Source organism: Anser anser, assembly GCF_964211835.1.
Source record: "Anser anser genome assembly, chromosome: 4".
NCBI classification, from domain to species: Eukaryota; Metazoa; Chordata; class Aves; order Anseriformes; family Anatidae; genus Anser; species Anser anser.
The window spans coordinates 31,347,237-31,364,026 of record NC_139724.1 but is presented as its reverse complement, the minus strand read 5'-3'; the positions used below and the strand labels follow the sequence as shown (position 1 = coordinate 31,364,026).

The window sequence follows — 16,790 nt, the reverse complement described above, 5'->3', positions numbered from 1 at the left end:
GCCATTGTTTCCCCCGGCACAGCTCCAACAAGCCTTGTTTGAGCCCCGTCCCCCTTCTTACCTAGTTTAAAGCTCTCTCTATGAGCCCCGCCAGCTCCTGGCCTAGGATCCGTTTTCCCCTTGGAGATAGAGACCCATCTGGGGCCATCAGGCCGGGTGCCGAGTAAAGCTCCCCATGGTGAAAAAACCCAAAATTTCTATGCTGGCACCAGCCTCTGAGCCACCTATTAACCACATGAGCTTTCCGTGTCCTTGCACTGTGGAATGAGATAAGTATAAGGTACATCTAATGGTACTGGAAAAAAAGTTTGTGCAGTCTGCTATGATCATGTAATGGCACAGGTCTTCAATCTAGCCTATGCTATATTGATTTTTTTTTAGGCTACTAATTAACGTTATGACTATTTGGCCTTTATTGCAGTGTTTGAAGGTAAGTAATATTTCAGCTTTTTTTTTAATTTTTAATTTTTATTTTTACTTGTAGTTGAAGTTTTATTTTGTAAGGAGTATTCCAGAATAAGAATGTGCACAAGGGAGTTACACTGTAATAATAATAAAAAAAAAAAGTGTAATTAGTTCTTGCATCATTTGTGCTTGTAATCTCTCTATAAATACATGTTCTTAGATTAAAACAATAGGTATATATATTTTTTTGAAAGTACCAGAAATGACATTTATTTTCCAAATACTTCTCCATGAAATGTTACTGAGGACTTAAACGTAAAACCCTCCCCTGTAAAAGGTGCTGCAGATGCTGTGCAGTAAGTGCAGGTTAATGGGCATGTGTAGGTTAAAAGACTTCCCTTTTACAGTGACTGGAAACTCTGAGATGGTCTACCAATGCAAAAATAAGGCTTCATATTTAGCTGCAAAAATTATATATATGTGTGTGTGTATGTACAGACAGCAGAATTAGGATAGCTTAGCTGAAGTCATAATGTTAACGTATATTTCAAAACCTCCCCCCAAGGACATGCTCTGGCAAACTAAACCCCATTTCTGTACGTTAGTGTCATAGGAGAGTTTTCATGTGCTTTGTCACTTAATGTTACAGCTTTCATTGTTTGGGTTTAGCTCTCATAGTGGACGTGAGACTCCTTCATGTTTGGTGAAAGTGTGTAACGGAAGATGCCGGTCGGTCAAATACATGGTCCTGCCCTGAAAGGACAGTGATTTGGGTTAGAATTTGGGGATCTTTCTCATCTCTGCTGTCTCTGACTTTGTATAAAAGTGGTAGGCCATTTTTTGACTTAATCAAAAAGTTGGCCATATAGACAGCTTGGTTAGAACTCAACAGTTTTTGCAGCACTGCCATGGTAATAATAGAAAGGACTGAAAAAATAGAGAGGGCAAAAATCAACCATTAAACCATGCTTTGAATAAGTTGTTCTTCAAATCATCATTTTAATGAAATCTCACCACCTGAGTTGCTATCCCCCAAAAGGAATCCGAGGCAGACTAAGTTTTTAATGGAGTATGTGTGATAAACACAGGTCAAGTCATATTTTCACATAAAGGATGAATAATATTTGAGATATACTTTGCCTAAGGTAGTTAGCACATGCTTGCTCAAAATTTGACTTTCATGGTTGTCATTTGAATTTGTCAAGGAAGGCTGTGACTAGTTGCATTTACATAAACAAGGTCATTTATCTCCTGTATTTGTGTATTAGTAGTGGGGAAAAAAATAGGAGATGAAACAGGTTAAACCTTTTGCCATCAGAAGTGTTGCTAACCTTTTATGTTGTTTCTGCTCTGTATTGCTCTGAACTTTTATTTTACACTGAGGATTATACATCTCTTTCAGCATTGTGTGGAACACAGTACTATTTGTATTGCTAAGTGTGGAGTGCAGTACTGGTTTCCTCTGAAAATTCAAGTAACCTGGCTTTCTTATTACAGATAATTCATAAATTTCAGGTTAATTTCATTAATAACTAGCATATTTTACAGTGCGTTCTACCTTTTTAACCAAGTAACAAAAGCAATATAAAATATTTTATATTTTCAGACACAGGAAAATGCACACTTCCTTTGGTGTGCAACTATACAATAAACTATACATCTCCAATATTTTAATGTACATGGTATTTATCTAAATAATTCAAAACAAGTAAAAAATAATCCCTTTAACTTAATTTGTATAGTCAAAAGAAAATTAAAAATTATTTTCTAAGTATGCATATATTCTGTGCATTGTGTGCAGATTTTGTAATCAGGAAAACAAACCTTATTTTTATATTTGGACGAATAACATTGTCCAGAATTGTTCTTGGCAGGGTTATGCTTATGTGACTTTTAAAATATTACCAGGTAGTGACTTCAAGCCTCAGGATAATAGTAGAAAGGAGGAAAGGTTGTGTCTTATTTTTGACTTCCAGCAGCCTTTGTTGATCTTTTTTTCCCTTGTCCCGTGTTCTTTTTCATGTAAGATGTCAAGATATCACACAATTTACATTTAAATTTACAATTGGTTTATTTATCTGTTTTCTTTAGAAACTGTAAATATGCATCTTTTTCTGATTTCACAGCTATATATAAAACCTACAGGCTGCTATAAAAATAATACTTCTATTTGATTTGCATTTTTATCACTCTTCAAATTAAAAGGGAACAGTACTCCTTCATTCCTGTTGTTCTGGATTCGGTTCAACAATATGGGCTAACAGTTGGTGCAAAGAAGTTCTGCTGAGGGAAGGGATCTGCATATAAATTGATCAAGACATATGGCTGAAGTCTCTTACAGAAGTTCAAAATTTCAGTACCATTCTGTCAGTCTTGCCTACATAGGAAGGGTGGTTGAGGTATTTGGCCAGCATGTGTTTGACAGAAGGTAGCACAATGTACGTTATCTCCTTTGTTATTTATTGTTGTCTAAACAAGTTTATTCTCACTGTTACATAAAATATCTTAGTGAAGCTGAAGGCTATAAAAATGTAACTTTGTTCTGGAGAGCTTAAAAACAAACATATATGCATGGAATTACTTGGCCTGATTGAGTGAGCTCACAGTGGTATAGACTGGCTGGTTTCAGTGAGCTGGCTGGAGGACCAGGTTTTCAGCAGGCTTTCCTTGGGTGCCCACAAGGCCATCAGGCTTACCAACTGCTCTGTTCAGACCTTCTTTCATTCATGAATCATTGAGGGGTCCTGTGCCCGGGGGTGTTGGGCACAGAGCCCCTTCTGCAGCTCTTTGATCAGCACCAGCACACCGAGGCACGAGGGATCACTCCCAGAGTTTCTGTGGCAGGAAAGCTTTCCGCCCCTGTGCGGAGTAAGGCTTCAGTTCTTCCTTCATAGAGCTCTTCTGTGTATTACAGCAGTACTTTGAATTAATCAAGAGCTATTTGCACAATGGTAAGTGAGCTTGCATTATTAAGCTTCTAGTGTTTGATCTGCTTCCTGTTTCAGTAAATAGCAAAACTTCCAAAGACTCCAATGAGAATAAGATTAAGCTGTTACTATATTTCATACGTTTGCATAATAAAATTGTGGTTCTAGCAAACATTTCCAATGATAATTTCAGATACTGAAATGCCAGCTCTGCTTAAGACAACTCTGAAATTAGCTTTGTCTGTTTTCTGTGTTTCATAGAGGATGAACTGAGGCATTTCTAGTTTTCAGGGCAAAGCATTTCACAGCATCTCCAAAAAAAAGAATGCTTGATAAAAATGATGCTTTATGAAAAGGTGCAAGAGCTGGATGAAAAAAAAGTCCCAATACTGGTTTAGGTAATAGTTTAAATGAGAATATCTACAACATCTTTTGAGTGCCTTAACATAGAGAGCAGCAAAAAAGTCTGTATGGATTTGAGCCTTTTCTGAGTTATGAAGCAGCAGAGTTCCTGTGTAACAAATCAGCAGTGTTTGTCTGAAATGCAGAAGCCTCTCTGTCAATTTCTGGTCCTTTAGGGGACAGAGGCTAGTAAGCTTTGACTTCTTTAAACAGCTTCTAGCCAGGTGGAAAGCAAGTGAGGGTGAATTAATAGGGCAGATCTTGTTCACAATGCAAAACAGTCCTGAAGAAAGAACAATAGAAGATCCAAGACTAGGGAAAACATGTGAGCTGAAATGTTCAGGTTTACCACCATTAGAAGCAAGCCAGAATAAATGAGATCTTGATTTCATACTGATGACTTTGTTTCAGAGGAAGTTGGGGAACCCATTTGCTGTTGGTCAGGCACTATAAATTTGTCCTTTAAAAACGCAGCATCCTTGTTCCGTGATTTATAGCACTGTCAAAGAGCTTTAATTAGGCCCTGTTCTCCAAAGGGAAAAGTGTTTAAACAATGCTTGATATAATTAAGTATTTTTGTCACATGCAGGTGTAATGTAGAATTTCCATTTGTTTCTTGTAGTAAATTCTAAGTAAACTTATACAACAGAATTGACATAAAGTATGCAGCTGAAAGAGCTGATCGTAGCTTTGTCGCACGGGTCATGAATTCAAGTGAAAGAATACACACCTGTGCTTCAGTGGTGGATGCCGCCTAGGATGAACCATATGTTTAAATAAATGCTACAGAGCAAACTAGGTGGCATGCCACAGCTGAGATCTAGGCACGCCCTTCACTTCACTGCTTTGTGTGCCATATGCTACAAAATGCTGTATTTTGTTGCATTACATGTTGATCAGGTGTATTTGTAGGAACACCTTTAAAAGTTTGACGCTGTATGCTGTATGTGCAAAACTGTTTACTCTGGGCAAACAGTATGAGATGCTCTATTTCCCTGAACAATGTTATCCTAATATAGATAGCATTTCCATTGAATATAATAAGTGTGACCTACAGAAATAAATAATATTTTAAATCATCATCATTTGGAGCAATCTAAATGTTGGTTCCTGATCTAACTATGGGAGAAGTTCTGGAACAAGCAAACACAGTCTCCCGACCGTGTTCTCCAAAATCTGAAAGAGTTAGCAAAATTCAGGTAGGGGAAACACTAGAAAGCACACTTTTCCCTTCAATATTAGGATAGAACAAAAGTCTTAGCTGTTCAACTTCAGCAGGTGATCGAGCTGTTGTTTCTTAGCCATGCAACTTGTATTCCTCAATGAAACAATACTACCTGTGTCATTCAAAAATTCTGGTATTTCTGTGAGGAGGGAAGAAGTGTGTTCAGCCTGCAAATAAAAACAGTTTGAGACACAAAGTCTATATGATTTGTCGAAAGTACCACAGGATATTGGTAGAGCTGAGGCACAGTAATTTTTTAGTAATTTTTTAGATTGTAGTAGCTCAGTCCTGTTTTACAGTCCTGAAGTCTAATTACTCAAGACTGGACTACTGTGTCTGCAGTGCATAGCAACCACTCCAACTGGCTCGTGATAGAGATTTTAAATAGCCTCTTGTAAAGGATAACAAATCAGTCTACAAGATCTACAGCATGGTTTACTGTATTTTGCCAGTGCCTTCTGTTCACCTCATGAAGCAGACATCCAAATCATGACCCATGTTTGAATGTTATGAGTTTAAAAATAACGGGAAAAGAGAAGTAATATTTCTTTGGGGAACATCACCTTTTAGGATTATTTCAGTGAGCTGGGAGTTCAAAACACCAAACCAGACACTAATGTAAGGACTATGCAAGCTGTCAACATGGATAAACAGAATGTCATTTTTTTTTGTGGGAACAGATGTAACCTGTTTGTGTGAAAAATTAAACACCTCTTAAAAACAGGGAGATAAAGAAGACTTGAAGCTTAATACTTTTATTCTTCAAGAAAAATCCTTTTTAGAATGTTGTCAATGAATGAACCTGAAATGTTAAACTGTCACTAAACCTATGCAGTCTACTATAACCAGTTCTAGTAATAGGCCATTAGATAAAATTTTACTTCAATCCAAATGGAATGTTCTTTCATGTGTGCTGAAAATACATGGGTGACTCTACCTGAGTGATTCAGTTTGGATTAAGAATGCTGTTTTGAAGGAAATCACTTAATCATCCCTGAATTTACTGCTTGGTTGTCACGTTATGGAGTGGTTTTGAAGCACAAGAAACAAATTATTTTTGAATGGAACAAAACTGGAGGGTGCGTTTCCAGAATCTGCTAGTGGGCATTTCATTTTCTGTAGTCCACAGAGCTGACCTGAATTTAGTCCAGAGGAAAACCCCTGAAACAAGTACACTTGATACTCAGTACTGACTTTTCATTCTGCGCATCTGTACTGCTTGCTGACATACACATAGTTAAAGGCACAATATGAATTATCAGAGCACAGTATATACAGCGAATCAATCTTCAAGTGGACTAGATCCTTAATCTGGTTTTCTGATGCAGATGATAGTTTTTTCTAATGACAGTAATGCTACAGTATTGATCATCAGCTAGTATAAATTGTTGCATCTTCAAAAGCCTGCAGTTTTCTGGAATGAGACTTTGTACTAAATACTTTATTCTGATACTTGACACAAAGGGAAAAGTGAGATTACGTCTCTGGTACGTAAATGTGCCTGGAAAAAAGATTGTTTTGTCTAACGCTGTGTCTAGAAAATCTTAAGTGTTAGTTTCATGTCACTATTTACAAGGGAAATGGCAAAGCTTTATTTGCAATTTCTAAGTATTATAGTATTTACTCAGTAGCACTGGTAAATGTTTTAATGATTGTTTATCTGAGTCAAATTATGATAAATTTTTAAAGCAAACAAATCCTTCTGGTGAAAAAGCTCAGTTTCCAAAAATGAGTTTGTTTTCATATGCTCAGCAGACAATTTTGTGACATTCAGGTCTGCTCTCTTCAGCTAGAGGAAGATGTATTGTTGGTGACTATAAAGTCATGCAATGTCTTTCAGTTTTTTGTGACTTCTTGTGCACATCGTGGAGACAGCAGTTGGAATGTGTGGATGGGACCTTCTTACAAACCCCAATCTAGCAATCTTGAAAGCATCTGCAAAACTTTTACACAGGAAGGGAGTATACATAATATAACAGAAGGTTTGCTATCAGGTGGGCATAATTTGGAGGTGTGCAGGATTCTACGTAGGTTTTTGTGCAAGATTTTTTATCTCTGCATTACCCCAAAAAATCACAGAGCTAGCTTGTTTATTTTCCATGTGATTCCTTTTCATTTTTTTAGGTTTACAATTTTTAAGTCATCTATGAGCTCCTTGTCACTTCCAGCAGAGTGACAGCAGTACCTGTTACTAGTTTGTTTTTTATTTTAGAGTTGTTTGGGTTTGTTGGTTTTAAGTACTTAAGTGTAGCATCTCTGAGTGCAGAATTCCTACAGCTAAGAAGTTTGAAGGTGGTTTGCCATTCAACTTTCAAAATGCAATAGTGTGCATAGTTGATGGCTTACTTGTAATGGAAAATGAGGGAGTCAAGCCAACTGCAAAAAGACTGAGATTTTTGACATTTACACAGAATCTGTCGGAGAACTTGGAGATCAAGAAACTGACCCTCAGATGCTATCAGCGTGCTAAGTGGCAAGATGTTTTCACGCTGGGTTTCAGACATGGCACAGGTTTCCTCTACAAATTGCTTTAATTTTATTTCAAGATAAGGTGTATGTGCATGTGTGTGCAATGTAGATGCTCAGGTAACAGAGGTAAAACATAGAGGCTAAACAGTGTAGAACTTCACCTGAGCTCATTAACTCTGCTGCTGTGAAGCAAGTATTGTAGTATTTTCCATTTGAAGGAGAGGCGTAATCACTGCTTTATTAAAGCAGCTGGTAATATCCTTTATGACATATTTGTAAGTTTTGGTAAGCAAGAACTTATTCCACCTGTGCTAAATTGAAATTTCCTAAATAGGAGCTAAAATTTAGGAACTTTCAATGCATGTAGAAATGCATCAAGTTGTTGAAGATTAAAGGAACTAACAGAGGAGGTGCAGGGAATATGAATTTTCTTCCTGTGTTTGCAATGAGTACTCGTTTTACTTTATCATTTTAAAGCTCTCCATGCTGTTTTATTTTTGAATAAACTCTTCTCTTAATTAAGAGTTGTATAATCAGGACAATAAGCTGTTCACTAGGGTGTCCTAATTAGGAGGATTTCACTGTATTTCTGATTTGTTTTACTAATAATGTTTATTGACTGGTATTTGAGTACTTCACAAATAAACAATGCTTCTGTTATTTCAACACACATTGGAAAAATAAGGCATGCAGGTAGGAAGGTGTGTGATGTGAGTTTTAGACCATTTGTAAATCCAAATAAAGCCTGGCAGTTAGTTAAGCAGCTAATTATCCCAGTGAATGTCATAGATCTGTAAGAAGTTACAGGGATTAAATGTTGTATAGGGAAATACAACCTGAAAAGACAGGGGGAAAAAAAATCGTATGCAAGTGTAACCGACCCTTTGCTGTGGGTGAGTGGTTTAGGTTGCAATGTTACGGGACGGAAATTCTTCCAGGTGGAAGGGGGCCACAGGTTTTGCTATGAGGGGGTAAAGGTTGTTAGGCAGAGAACTGAGGTCTCATGAAGCTTACTTATTATTACGTTAACCATTGGTTTGTGTAAGATCTTCTCTGCAGAGGTATCTTACGCCAAAATTTCCAGTTAAATGATTTATTTTAAAATCAGGTTCAGCCATCTGGGGGGACTGAGACTGTAGGAAGGGATAACAGCAAGTCGCAGTAAAGCTGGATGCTGCAGTGCTAGCTGTGCAGAAGTGACAAGGTGTAGACTGCAGCGTATTGTGTGAATGAGGTAGGCTCCCAGTTGCAACATTTCAAGGAGATATGTAAGCAATAAATGTCTAGGACTAAACCTATGACTTTTCCTCAGAATAATGTGTATTGCAGGTCACAATTGACCAGTTGGAAAATAACAATTTATTCCTTTAAAACTATAGTATGAAGTCTTCTGAGAGTAACAGATCACTTATATGTTTTCAGCTATACTTTCCTTGCCTCAAGAAATCCTCTTTATTCCTTCTAGCAGTTTCCTTAAGACTCACGCTGATTCATTCCTCCCTTCCTTTTACAAGACAGCCTCAGGGTCTTTTCTCGTACCTATCCTTGTCCTGTAACAGAGGGACTCAGCGTTGAACCCGTGATTCGTTTTAGATGGCATAGAGTGTTGTAGAGCAAGACTAGACAATCTAAGTAGTGACTGTTGGCCCTTCTAGCTTAAAAGAAAAACAAGTTTCATAAATTGAATAACTATCTGCAGGCATTCTAATAAAATGTAGTTGGACCTACCAAGCTGGATTTATCCTTTTCCAAATCCTTTTACAGGTTTTCAAATACACAATTTTCATGGGAACTGGAAGATGATTAGTTTAATGAAGTGTAGAAAAGGGATGCTTTCAACAGAGATGATTAAGGGGAAGAGGAGATGAGTTTTCTATTGTATGTAACATTTCTGGTTTGAAAAGTTTGTGAAAATTGTCATGTTGAAAATGGAGAACCACATTTTCAGTAAGGGTAAATTGTACTGGATCCATTGCATTCAGTAGAATTATTCTGATTGCCCAGACTAAGAACTCTTAAACTTTATTAGCTCTGAAAGAGCTGATTTCTCCGTGGCTTGCAGTGTGGCAAGCCAAAAAAGCCAGTAGCTTCCTCTTAGATTTGATTACTGGCTCCTACATCTAGGAGGTAATAGTTTGCTGGACACTCAAAATGACAAGTTTTATGCTACTGAAAGATTGTGTTTGTACCTTTCCCAATTACAATGACAAAGGCAGACAGATTTGTAATGTGATTTTTTAGATCTGAAGGAAACAAATAAATGAAAGTTAAATTTCATGAAGTGGAAATAGCATGGATTTTATTTGGGAGGGGTGGGAGGAGACAATGAAGCGAGGCAGTGTAGAGGATCATCCTGAAGAACCTCCTGTGTTTTGGAGACAAGATAAAATTACATTTGTTATTCAACAGAGTTTCCAGGTCACCAGATTCAGGGATCAGGAAGCATTGTAACCCCCTTTGGCTGCTAGGAATGGTGATTTAGATGAATACACTAGCATCCTAACAGCTCTGAGAAAGAACTATGTAAGGGTTCCTTGGATTGTGGGCAATTTCTTCACAGAAAGACTTGTGTTGCATTTTGATTTTATTACAGAGATCTTATTTTATTCATAAAAGCATAATTGTTTTATCGTGGTTCTTTCGGTGGTGTTTGCAATGATTTCTTTTGCATCATGGTAATTGTCACAGCAATGAAAAAGATTTTAAAATGCTTATAGTGCACAGCCAAGCAATATGTAATTGAATGCAACTGTCATTGAAACAGACTGCTTTTTCTGACCTGTTGTTTCAATCTGAACATGATGTTTATTTACCACCTTCATTATTGCAGCATTAGCATATAGAGAAGCTGTGCCATACCATCATGTACTTTCCTAACAGATGGCCCCTAACTTCTTGAAGGCTTTTTTGTACTTGCCTAAAATATCCCATATTGGCACAAAGTTTCTTTTCTCAGTGTGAAGCATGATTGACTGGTTGAAATAAATTAATTTGCCTCTCCTGGTCTCTGAGTTGGTTTTGTGCTGCAGCAGCCCAGGTTTTGACTCTCATTTTGCACAATGATCAAAGCCTCTTTTGCTAATAACGTGGTGTGGAAAGTTCCATTCGGTCACACAGTCTCCGAACATTTCAGGTCATAGAAATGTGGCCTTCAGTTATTTGCTTTCAGAAAAGGTGGAGAAGCATCATTGGTACCTGCTCTGCCATAACTGTCCTCTACTGACATTCAACATTCAGGATTTGAATTTTGCTTTCTTCACTCTCTAAGGCTGTGAGAACTTCCTTCTTTGTCTCTGTGCAAAACAGAGGCCTCCTTTCTGTTACGGATTGTTTCTTTAGCAGCCTAGCTCTTGCTTGAAGCTGCACTTTGTGCTTTTACACTGAATGTGCAGATGAGGAACTCATCACTGAGTCCATTCCATTCCTTTTTCTGTGTGTGATCTCAGTTTCATTTGATACTCATCTGTCCAAGTGAAGTCTGTTTTTGTTTTGTTTTACCAGAATTTATGTATGTACAGCCTGCAAAGAAGACACGGTTTAGATCAGTATTACATGACTGTAATTTCAGGCATATGTATTTTCTTACATGCTGAAAAATAAAATAAAAATCCATGTTTATTTGGTGCTGGGTTTAAAATATCATAAAGGAGGACATAAAGAAATGTCTTTGTATTATTTGTTGTTTTGTTATCCAGAAATATAGCATATTTTCAGTTCTGATTGCCACTGATGTTTTAATTGGCGTTGATTTGCCTCTCAGCTTTGCTAAAGTATACCTTAGGATTTTAAAATGCCAGCCTTTGTTTTCTTTGTCCATGTTTTATTGAATTCTAGAATGAAGCTTTGGCCAATCATCTCATCTTTTGGTTATTATGCTTTTCTTTGAGCCTTGGGGAACTGTGTTTTCCTGATTTTTGGTTAGCCTGCCATACCCCTGGAAAAACTTACCTGCATCTCAAGTAGTGCTGTTAAATACATACTCCTCCATGGTTCCAGGTAGCACCTTAGATGGACTTAAGTGATTCCCTATTCTTCATTCAATCTTCTGAGTAGAAATTTACCACTTGCATCTAGAACGCAGCAGAATAATCTGAATGTGTAAAAGAGACCATGGAGACTATATGTAACACCCCTATCGAAAAAATTCTGTAGTCTATAAAAATGCATACAATATGCTTTCTGCTATGCTGCAATTTTCTAAATGGCTTTGGAAGCAATACATTTTTATTCTCATAATGATTTTCTGATGCAGTTTCAATCATATGTGAATTCTTCTGGCAGCTGTAGTTCTTTTTTTTTTTTTTTTCGCTGCTGTTGTTCAATCTATTGTTTGTGGTTACTTTCTACTGTCTGTTCTTAATGTTGCCTTTCAGAGGCTAAAATAAACAACTGGGCATTCGATTTCTGTGTCTTGTTCCTGGCTGCTTCCGACTCATCCGTCAACTTCCTAGGCCAGCCAGCACTCCTTTGTTTTGCTCCTCTTTTGCAGAGGCTATGCCTGATGGTTGCTTCACACTAGTGCTGTAGTTTCTTTCCATTAGAAGTAAGAGAATGATTGGATGTGATTAAATAATATGTGCTGAAGACTTATTTCCCTATATTAGTATTAGAACAGTTTTGTTAGCACTACAGTAAAATAAGTTACTGTAACAAAATAACATGTGAAGCCACATTAATGTTGAGAATATTTAAAATCTAAGCATTGAATGGCGAAAACTTTCTTCACAATTTTCACCTTTGGACAGAGACTGAGCATCAAAACTAATTTACAAATACAGAAGTTATTGGAAATGTTAGAAGAACCTTAAGAGTCATATCTTTATGACTTTACCATACTTTCATGCAAGTACTGTGACACATATGCTTTTATAAGTTTAATAAATAAGCATTTTGCTAGCTTTCTTTTTTCCAATTTCATTGTCTTTGCATGTAACAATGATTGGGTTTGTTACTGCCCCTTTGGAGAACAAGTCTTGGCTTAAAAAAACTTGATCAGGAATAGGTTCTAAGTCTATGCATTCAAATACAAGTATTTCAAAGTGACTTTTATGCCTCTAAAGATTCAATTATTCAGTCACTACAAAAATGAATGTCTGTCATTCCTAAACTGGGATCACTTCATAATGTAAAGCTAATTATATTTGCAGGGGTTTTTTTATATTTTGAATTTTCAGATGTACCCTTTAGTTGACACTTCTTGAGTCTTAGATATGAGGTATAAAATGACAGTATGTATCACAGAAATATGCTCATTGATGGGAGGCAAAGAATGTTTGTTTTTTATATTTCTTTATTTCTGGACAGATAGTAATGGCCATGGCTAAATATTAGGTCATCCCTCTTATAGAATTAATAGACAAATCAGAATAGCATAATGGAGAAGGTGTTGAAAGAAAGAAAGCTGTGAGTACATCATGGTAAAAGGAAGGCCTAAGCAGCAACAGGTGTAGTTATCAATGGAGGTTATCACTGTAGTTAATGTAGCTATCAATGGAATAATTGGACAAGTGAATTCTGTGAAGTAGTTTTGGTCCTCCTTTGACAAGGCATCTATTTCTCATTCCAGGCATAAACTTATGTTGTTGTTGAACAAATCAGGGCTTTAGCATTTGGAAGAGGCTAGGATACACTTTTGGTGTTCTGGAATACCAGCGCAAAATAGGTCTTTGCTTATTAGTTAATATAGGAACAAGGAGAACTCTTATATAACACTTCTCAGGTAACTTTAATTATCTACCCTGTTTCTCATAATCCCCAAATACTTGCCAGTCTAAGCAAGTGTCTCTAGAAAAGTGATTACAAAACTGGCATATTTTATTCTTGACCTCTTGCTAAGTAGGCCAAAGAGTATTTCTAGAAAGGACAACATAAACCCCAAAAGTAACAGCTCATATAGAAGAGGTTGAAAGAAATGAATCCTGGCTGCTGTTTCTAATGTCGTTAATTAAATTTCTCTTTAATGTTTCAATGGTTTGAGTCCTAATCATCACGATTTTTTTAATCTAATAACTGTGAACTGCTTGTGATTCACTATTAAAAAACTAACATCTTCCAGCAATAAGAATGACTGTAGACTTAATGTAAGATGACAAACCAGCCCAAAAGAACTACGTATTCAGCATTATTCATTGTATCACTGTTACATATTTAGAAATACCTTCCCTTCCTGCCCTCAGAGACCAAATGATCCAAAATATTTGCAAGTATTTGCCTTGTGACTGTCTAAATGCTTATTTTCTAACAAGTTTTTATTATATTGCATGGGTGCCCTCTCACTCATCTTTAATGGGAATTTCCCATCTGGGAAACCCAGCGCTGAGGATGTTCAGTGTTCAACCATAATGTTGATCACTGCTGATGAACTTTTAAAGTTGATCCTGATTTTATGGCAATCCATATAGCTTAATATTTGCTAGTGTGCATCGTGTCTTTACTTTCAAGATTGGTGTTAGAAATTTTGTTTTCATATGCAGCCAGCCCTGTTTGAATTAAATGAAAGCTCATGTCTGTGTTGTATGTTTCTTAATCATTTAAAAAAATAGAAAATGATTTTCTTTTTATCTTATAATACTGGTAGGGATTGAATACATGTGTTGTGGAATTCAGCTTTCAAGCTGCCAGTGCTGGAAGTGGAAATGAGTTGCGTCACTTACTCAGCCAGAGGTAGTGTTAGGTACTTGTCTTTTGTTTGGTGCGGGATGGGAGATCAAGAGGATATCACTCACTTTCCCCAGATGACACATAACACATATGGACTGATGTACCAGGTGTAAAGACTGTAAGCAGAGCTGCTTGCTGTGCTAATCCAAGAGAGCTGTTTTGTCAATAAGCAGTAAGTAACTACTGAAGAGAGGTGCGGCAAGTTTGTGTCCTGTCAGCATGGACGTTCACTTTGAAAGAAAAAGCAGATCTTTTCTGGAGAGTATGCTGGTTGCGTGTTTGTGTCACTGAAAGGGTACAGAGCTCCTTCACCTGTTTGAGCACAGGCCAGTGGTATTTATTTAAAAGTCTGTCCTGCCTGTGGAAGGTGGGATAACACCTTCTGCCCTGTCCTGAGTTGGCCTTAGCTAGTAGCCAGGCACCTACAGAGCTGCAGGCTCACTCCCACCCACAGAAGAGAAAGAGAATAGGAAGAGCTAAAGTGAGAAAAGTTGTGGGTGCAGATACAGACAGATTAATAAGTGAAGGGAAGAGAAAAGCAAGTGATGGGAAGGCAGTCACACACCCCCTCCCACAGGCAGAGCAATGCCCAGACAGCCTCCAAGCAGCAGCCACCTTGGAAACCTTAACTCAAACGTGGGCCAGACTGACCTTGATTACCCCAAAGATGTTTGGGCAAGGCCTGATGGGTCCAGATCTCTCCTGTGTCAGGGGAGGGAAGGATGAGGGGAGGAACTGAGGTGGAGACTGGAATATGGGGCTCCAAATACTCAGGTTTGCTTCTAATAGGGGTGGCATGGGTACTTCTGGAAAGACCCTGTCTATGGTTTTCCAAGTTTCTCGTAGGCAGCATTATTTCATCTATGCTTAAGACCACTGGCTGGTGACTGACAAAAAGCAACCTGTGACAGGAGATGTAATAGCATCCTAGGAGTCAGCAGTACTAGCATAACGCTTCTTTACTTTTCAGCAATCCTGAGATGACAGCGTCATTGTTTTTGTCACCTGCTTACACATGGCATTAAAGTAGTTTAACACAAAAGATTGCTGTAGAGTGCTGCTGGCCAAGTCTTCTTGTCTAGGGATCCAAGTGTAAACTGGTGGTTAATTCTAATATACATGTTTGAAGGTGGATTATGAGACATTAACACTTGGATTGTAGCAAGTTCAGAAAGTATTTAGGCATTGCTGTGGGTGGAAAACAATTGTTCATGAGTGTGTGGGGAGGTAATGCGTTGTTTTTGTCTCAGCAAGAGCATTGTGATTTGGGATAGAACAAGGACTTGGAGTAACTTAAACAGAAAAGCTATCCAGAAAATTAACAGCCTTTTTTCAGAAGCCTTTGTTCAACAAGGAGCAGCTATACCCTTAATAAACACTCAAGATAAATATTGCAACTTTATGTAAGGATTTGCATTTAAAATGGAAGAGGTCTAACCATCTTGTACTCTCACCCTGGAATACCTGCCATGTCCTTTTGTAAAGGGGTATTATTCATCTTTTTTTCATCATTTGTATTCTCTCACCTGAGGTGAAATTCTGACCTAATTAAAGTTAATAGGAAATAACTGTTGAAACTGGTAGACCCAGAATTTCCCTCATGCTGTTCAGATGCTTTTAATTGGAGTATATAGGAATATAGGAGTATAGGAATAACTATGGTAAGAGATGACTGTGGAGCAAAGGTAGATAAGCAAAATCGTGAACAGAGAATAGAAATGAATAATAATAACAGGTAGAAGGGTGTGGTTTTTTTGTTTTTTAAATAATAATGTGATAACTTTAAAAGAGAAAATACTGGTTAGCATTCAAATCTGAGAAATTAAAAAAAAAAAATCAACTAATTTCTGCCCTTATCAATGAATCATATTCAGGGATTAGTGCTCTAAGTAGCTGGGCAAAATTAGACTCAGTGACATAGTGATTTATATCTATCAGCTGGCCAGGTGTAGCAGGGATTGCAATGAGGCTGAGTAGATGTTTTCTCTAGAAGGGTCTGTCTCTTGTTCAAGGTGACAATATGCAAACCAAAGAATGCATAGGTGATATCTCAGAATTAATCAGAGTGGTTTTTTTCCTTACTCTGCCCTGCTTTTAAAACCTAGGCACTAGTATAACCTGAATTGTCAAAGAACAGGATGACCTAGAAGAAACAGCTCTTTTACAGGCTGCAGTGATCAGCAGCATTCATCAATTGGCTTGAATTGTCTCAAGTGATTACAAAAAAAAAGAGGAATCAGCATGTTATTTACATCTATGAGGTTATTCTTTCTGCAACATGACTGCAAGTGTCATCCAGAAAGACCAGCTTTTGCTGAGTCCAAAAATGCAGGAATTATAATAATGCCTGAAAGTCAGGGGGTTTAAAGCAAATCAGAAACTTATTTTCTGCTATGAAGATATTTGCTTCTAGTTCTCGCTTTATCTTTCCCTGAATAGAAAAATGTTTATGGTATTTTGCAAAAAGTTCAAGGAGGCTTGATCTCAGAGTCAATTTATTTTTAATGACAAAAAGTTATCTGTTTCTGTGATAGTATGTGTGGTCATGACTCATTTTATAAATTGCAGCTGCCATAGATGTTTATACCACTATTCTTTATTGTATAAATTGAATTTAAGAATAACTTCGTGACTTTTATTTCTAAATTTTCTAGGAATAAGAAATACATCCCTGAATTTATTTTTAGTTGAAGTTTTATATT

The 16,790-nt window shown here is 37.2% G+C and overlaps 1 protein-coding gene across 8 annotated transcripts in view; it reads left to right on the top strand.

Moving 5' to 3' along the window:
- GRIA2 (glutamate ionotropic receptor AMPA type subunit 2) overlaps positions 1 to 16,790 on the top strand; it is a 106,440-nt gene that overhangs the window by 26,130 nt on the left and 63,520 nt on the right. Inside the window, exon 1 of one of the 8 annotated variants that reach the window (XM_083833734.1) lies at positions 14,025 to 14,862. The exons of 6 other annotated variants lie outside the window; for them this stretch is intronic. In XM_083833734.1, the coding sequence (XP_083689860.1) occupies positions 14,811 to 14,862 (52 nt within the window). In that variant the 5' untranslated portion in view covers positions 14,025 to 14,810. Of the gene's footprint in view, positions 1 to 14,024; positions 14,863 to 16,093; positions 16,131 to 16,790 lie in introns of those variants that run through there. One more of the 8 variants, XM_083833735.1, reaches the window with a different exon arrangement.